General features: G+C 43.5%; 1 protein-coding gene across 1 annotated transcript in view; it reads left to right on the top strand.

Annotated features, from left to right (window-relative positions):
* The window catches only part of LOC118169716 (titin-like), a 241,538-nt gene that overhangs the window by 53,851 nt on the left and 181,497 nt on the right, over positions 1 to 6,190 (top strand). Inside the window, exons 46-47 of the mRNA XM_035331227.1 lie at positions 3,743 to 4,021; positions 5,108 to 5,671. Of these exons, the coding sequence (XP_035187118.1) occupies positions 3,743 to 4,021; positions 5,108 to 5,671 (843 nt within the window). The remainder of the gene's footprint in view (positions 1 to 3,742; positions 4,022 to 5,107; positions 5,672 to 6,190) is intronic.

The following is a 6,190-nucleotide window of genomic DNA, read 5'->3' as shown; positions in this document are numbered from 1 at the left end:
CCCCAGAACAAAGCTGGTAAGGGAGTGGAAATATCTTGTGTTAGACAAAAAATAGAGTTGAAAGTAGTGAAGTAACTGCACCTGAAGAAAGTCTGGTGTGCTGTAAAGTTTGTCATATTTTTCCAAAACTAAATCTAACAATCTGTTTTTTCTTGGTGTTTTAAATTAAACCAGAGCCTTAGCACTGTTCTCCTGTACTTGTTTGTATGACTGCAGATATAAGTATCTACGGCACATACCACTTTAATTTTATTTTTGAAATGCACCAATGTTGTGCAACTGTTACTTGCAGCATACATTGAATACCACAAGAGGTTATGACTAACTCATGCTGTGATGTTAGGTTTAAAGAGATGCCCATGTTGATCAAGGTGGCAAGTTCATGAGTAACCTAACAGCATACTGTACATGGTTATTTATGGTAAGTGTGTATTTAACAGAAGGAGGGCTTCATGTTCATTGCTACCTGCTGCACAGTATTAAGAAAACCTCCATATATACAAAAATAGTTGCACTAACAGAGTTGTATATTACTCTTTGCTGTTTATTGCTGCCTTCAAGTGGTCACTTCAACATTCTAGTAAAACTAAACAATTTTTTTTTCCCATACAGACTTCTCTAGTTCTCTTACAGTGTCTTCTGAGGAGGGAAGAAGTGAAGGCTACAGCAGCAGCCTTCAGTTGCCTGATAGAGAAAAAACACTTGAATTTGAGCCTGAAAATACAGTTTATTCCAGCCAAACAAAGATGAAAATGGAGGAGGGAGGCAGTGCACCTATTTTCCTCAAACAGGTCTCAGATGTTGAAGTCTGTCAGGGAGATGTAGCTAGGCTTTCTGTTACTGTTACTGGAAGTCCCACACCCAAAATCTTGTGGTTTTTCAATGGTGTCAAGCTAACCCCATCCGCAGACTGTAAGTTAGTGTTTGCTGGAAATGACCACAGTCTCATCCTCCCATATGCGGGCATGCAGGATGAGGGCAAGTACACGTGCATGGCCAGCAACGTACATGGTGAGGCTGCATGCAGTGCCCACCTCCATGTGCGGCAGCGGGTACCTGGGCCTCCTTGTTTTGCCAGGGCACCAGATAGTGTGCAGTGTGCACCAGGCTTCACCGCTGTCTTTGAGTACACTGTGGCTGGGGAGCCATGCCCTGATGTGGAATGGTTCAAGGGGACCAAGCGGCTTTTCTCTGATGCACGTCATTCTGTGGCTCACCACCCTGATGGCTCGGGCTCCCTGATGGTGCGGGAGTGCATGAAAGAGGATGCTGGTCTGTACACATGCAGGGCAGTGAGCACCTTGGGTGAGGCTGCATGCTCCGTCGAGCTCCTTGTGCTGCCCGAGGAACATGCTGTGTGTAGGCAGAGCCCAGCCTTGCAGCACTCTGCAATGGCAGAGGACCAAAGCCCCCTCTCCTATGAGGAGGCCAGCGAGCTTCCCGCTGTGAAAGAAGCACTCACTCTTGCGGCCATGAGGGAGCCAGGGGCTTTCTTCCAGCTCCAAGTAAGCCAGGTGGAGCACATGCTGCCCAAGGAGGACATCTTGCCTAGCCTGCCACCAGCCTGCCTTGCTGTGCAGAGTGTTGAAGAGATGCTGGCCCAGGCAGCCACAACACAAGAGAACAGCAGACTTCTGGCAGAGTCACTGCAAAACCTTCCTACTGGCCCCCAAGGTGCAGTGCCTGGAGCAGCAATTGAAACACAACTGCCAGGCTGCCTTGGGACTGTGGCTGCACAGATGCTCTTGCCCAAAGAGCAAGTCATCCCTGAGGAGGAGGAGCAGATGGCTGTCCTGGAGATAGAAGTTTCCCAAGCCCTTCTGCAGGTGTCAAGCACCACAGAGAGTTGTGCCATAGATGGTGACCACTTAAAAGTCCTAGAGGGCTTCCAGGCAATGAAAGGTGAGCTAAAGGCTGAACCCGGATTTCCCTCTGAATTGGCCTGCACTGGGAGTCAAGCTGTCCCCTTGGAGAACATTTCTGCCCTGGAAACAGCAGAGGAAGATTTTGCTGCAAGAATTTGTGAGGGACAGGCTATAAGATTTCCCTTACTGCTAGAAGAAAAACAGCCATTGGAGGAAGAACATGTTGTTGATCTTGCCAGCCCACTTAGGCAGTGTCCAAGGGTAGAGAGACAACCACGTGAAACAATGTACACTCACCAGCTCCAGGCAAGTCAAGTCCTTACCAAAGAGAGCCAGATCACTGATCAGGTTCCCAAGAGCTGCAACCTTGACATAAAGTCCCAAATCAGAGATGCACTAAAAGCTGCAGTTGTAAGTGAGCAAAATGTCTTGTTTACAGAATGGTTGGCCGATAAAGAAAGCATTGAAGTACAGACAATAAAAATCACCAAGGAACATAAACACACCTTGTGCACCTATGTTGTGACCACAGGAGGACTCACTCCCATAGAAGTCCCAATCTCCCTGGCAGAAGTCAGTATTCAGACAGCTGACCAGAAAAAAGTCTTGAAGGAGGCTTTCTATTCTCTTATTTATGAAGAAAAACATCTCTTAACAGATGAAAAATCTAAAGCATTGTCAGTCCATCCCCATTTACTTAACTCAGGAAAATCCTGTGATGAAACCTCTGAGCTGGAGCCCCAGCAGGCTGAGAGAACTCTGGAGGCAGAAATACCCCTGGAGCAGCCTTTGCATGCAAAAGTAGTCAATACTGTGACTGAACATGGTCAGATCAAGGATGTAGGGGCAGCTGCAGCCACTGCTGATGTAGCCTCTGCAGATGTTCCTGTTGAGAAACCCACAGAAATACTGAAAAGGAAGGAGAAAAGGGAAGAAATATGTGAGGAAGAGGGCACAGGGAGTTTCAAAAATAAAGCTGGGAGTCTAGAGGATGAGCTGGGCAAAGAGAATTACCCTATTATACACAGTAAACTGGTCGACACTACTGTGGAAGAAGGGGAGAGTGTCAATCTAGTCTCTGTCATAACAAATGTTAGAGAGGTGAATTGGTACTTTGAGGGTAAACTGGTGTCTTCAGGCAACAAATTCAAGTGTTTGCAGGATCAAGACACATACATGCTAGTAATCAGCCAAGTGTGTGGGGACATCCACCAAGGAGAATACACATGTGAGGCACTGAATCAAGGTGGAAAAAGAGCAACAACAGCAAAAGTCACAGTTGTTAAAAGAGGTTGGAAAATGGGGATAAAATTCTGCCTTTCTAATACACTGTTGTGCTAATGAAACTGCCCTACTCTGTCTGTCTGGATACAGATACAATACTAATATAATCACAACACTAATCAGAGGGGCCCCTTTCTCTCTGGATTTATGGTCTCCTTTTACCACATTGCAGTCTCTTACTCCTGCATCACACAAGCAAGGTCAGGACAAGTTATAATGCAGTCCTGACTGCTTCATCCCATGATGAAGTTCACTTTTCTCACTGCTGCATCCAGTCTTCAGAGTCATTGCACTGTTTCAGCACAATTTCTTATCCACACCACCATTTCTCACAGGTCTAAGATAGTGTGTATATGTTTGTATTGCAATATTACCACATTGCTATTAAATATTAATTTTCCAGTCTCACCACTGCGTCTTCTGATGTCATTATGCACCATGACACTGTCTGTCCACAGTTTTTTTTTTCCTTTACAGTCACTTAATGTGGATTGGAAATAAATAATCTGTTTTATTTTGGTTAGTCACTTCACTGTTACTTTCTAGAATGCCAGCATGCATGGCTTTGAATTACTCTCTGCTTCTGATTTCAGTTGCACCAATCCTGAGAAGAAGGCTTGAATCTCTGGAGGTGGCTGTAAACCACGTGGCCAAGTTTACCTGTGAGGTAGAGACTGCTCCCAATGTCAGATTCCAGTGGTACAAAGCTGGCCGAGAGATATATGATGGGGACAAATATTCCATTCACACCTCCAACTACCTTTCTACGCTGGAGATTCCGAGGCCTCAGGTTGTTGACTACGGAGAGTATAGCTGTAAGGCCTCCAACCAGCATGGCAGTGTAAGCTCTACAGCCCTTTTAACAGTAACTGGTAAGTACAGAGTCAAAAGCACTTCAAAAAATGTCTTGGTATATTGTAATGCTTTCTGTGGGGTACCTACAAACATCTGTAGTAGTGCTATTGATTGTCATTGTTATACATAATCCATACCTAATTTTGATGAGTACAAGCACAGAGAAGGAATAATTTTGGAAAATGCTGCTTTTAGGTGTTTTCTGTACCTAGTATGAAAAGTTTCAGGAGGGAAGAAAAATGGGAAAAGAGACTGGGAAGAACCATGTTGTCTGTAGAATGTGATTGCTCTGTGAAAACATTCTTGAAGAGAGTTTATTTTACTTCCAGACAAGAAGCAAATGTGCAGTTTTAAATTTGATTTATTTGGTGTAGTAATCACTGTGCAATTACCCTACCATCTTACATTTATTCTTCAGCTATACTTGTGAGGCAGGCTGTGTGGCTATGCTTACCTAAACATCAGTGTGCCAGAGGAAACTCTGTGTGATGGGGGGAATAGATCATCTTAAACAAACAAAAGAAAGTTCAAAAGTATTTCATTTTTACAAATCTTTTTTTTTTTTTTTTTTTTTGTCTATTTTTATTATTAAATTTATTTCCTTTTTTTTTTTTTTTTTTTTTTTTTTCTTTTAAATATCTTGTGGACTTTTATGGGTGCATTTTTATTTTTTTCATTCCTATTTTTCTTTCTGTGGGAAGAGTCTTTATGTAGTCTTTGCTAAATGCCAGATGCTAAAGAAGGATACTCAAACTGCGCAACATATGCAAACTTGTCTATCTTAAGGGAATCATGCACAAACATATCACTCTTGGGAAAGGAAATTCTGTCTTTTGATTTATTTTCCTTTGGTTTGTATGTTGTTCCAGAGTCAAAATGCCTTCAAGCTCTAGAGCAATATACAGACCCAAGAAGTACAAAACAAAAAGCCAAAATTCATAATCTTTAACATCTCTTTTCTCCTTCACCGTTCTGGCCTCTTTTGCTAAAGAGTGTCTAAAAACAAATTGCTCCTTCCTGCTCTCTGTCCTTGGGAAACTTGGAGAAAGAGTATAAGCTGTATTCTCCACCTCCGGATAACAATGAACCCCTTTATTTTGCAGAAGCACTTCCACCAACATTTCTTACCAGACCCGAATCTATCACCACTTTTGTGGGCAAAAGCGCCAAGTTCCTGTGTACTGTTTCGGGCACTCCAGTCATTGATGTCGCCTGGCAGAAAGATGGCACAACCATTTCACCTTCGGACCACCACAAGATCTCCAAAGTGGAAAATAAGCATATGTTAGAAATTTCCCTTCTCACCACCAGTGACAGAGGGGTTTATACTTGCAAAGCTTCCAACAAGTTTGGGGCTGACATTTGTCAGGCTGAAATGGTCATTATAGACAAGCCCCACTTTATTAAAGTTTTGCAGTCAGTGCAGTCAGCAGTCAATAAAAAAATACGTCTTGAATGCCAGGTAGATGAAGACAGGAAAGTAACAGTAGGATGGACAAAAGATGGAAACAAAATCCCTCCAGGCAAAGATTATAAGATTTACTTTGAAGACAAAATTGCCTCGCTTGAGATTCCTCTGGCTAAACTCAAGGATTCGGGCCATTATGTATGCACTGTCTCAAATGAGGCAGGAAGCAGCTCCTCTTCTGCCAGTGTCACAGTCAGAGGTAAGATTGTCCTAGGTACTGTTTACCTTTGCTCTTCTTCGGTTTCTGCTTTTTTCTTTTGCAGGTTAGGTCTTCTCTGGGGTGAAATCAGACTGTGAAGGCTTCTGAGGTCTTCCATCAGCTCCATTCACATCTTGCTTTTTACCCAACTGTCTTCCAAAGCACTGTGTACTGCTTCAATATTTCTTCTGTTAGCCACATCCAAGAGTCACTCCTGCATGTAGGGGAGAGATGGTGGGAGATGGCAAGAGAGACCACAAGAACTGCAGCTCAGCAAAAATTATGCTGATCTTTTCTAAAGTCATGTTTTGTTCTTGCACTAGGAGCCAATGTCTTAAAGCTTTGTATTTCAGACTGCTTTTCTTTCCCTCTTCTTTTTCCCCTTTTCCATTTTCTTCTCTACTCGCTCTCCTGTCTTCCCTTCCCTTCCCTTCCCTTCCCTTCCCTTCCCTTCCCTTCCCTTCCCTTCCCTTCCCTTCCCTTCCCTTCCCTTCCCTTCCCTTCCCTTCCCTTCCCTTC

The sequence above is a fragment of the Oxyura jamaicensis genome, chromosome 7 (assembly GCF_011077185.1).
Source record: "Oxyura jamaicensis isolate SHBP4307 breed ruddy duck chromosome 7, BPBGC_Ojam_1.0, whole genome shotgun sequence".
Lineage (NCBI taxonomy): Eukaryota > Metazoa > Chordata > Aves > Anseriformes > Anatidae > Oxyura > Oxyura jamaicensis.
Note: the sequence above shows the minus strand (reverse complement) of the source record. Positions and strands in the feature narration are given on the sequence as shown.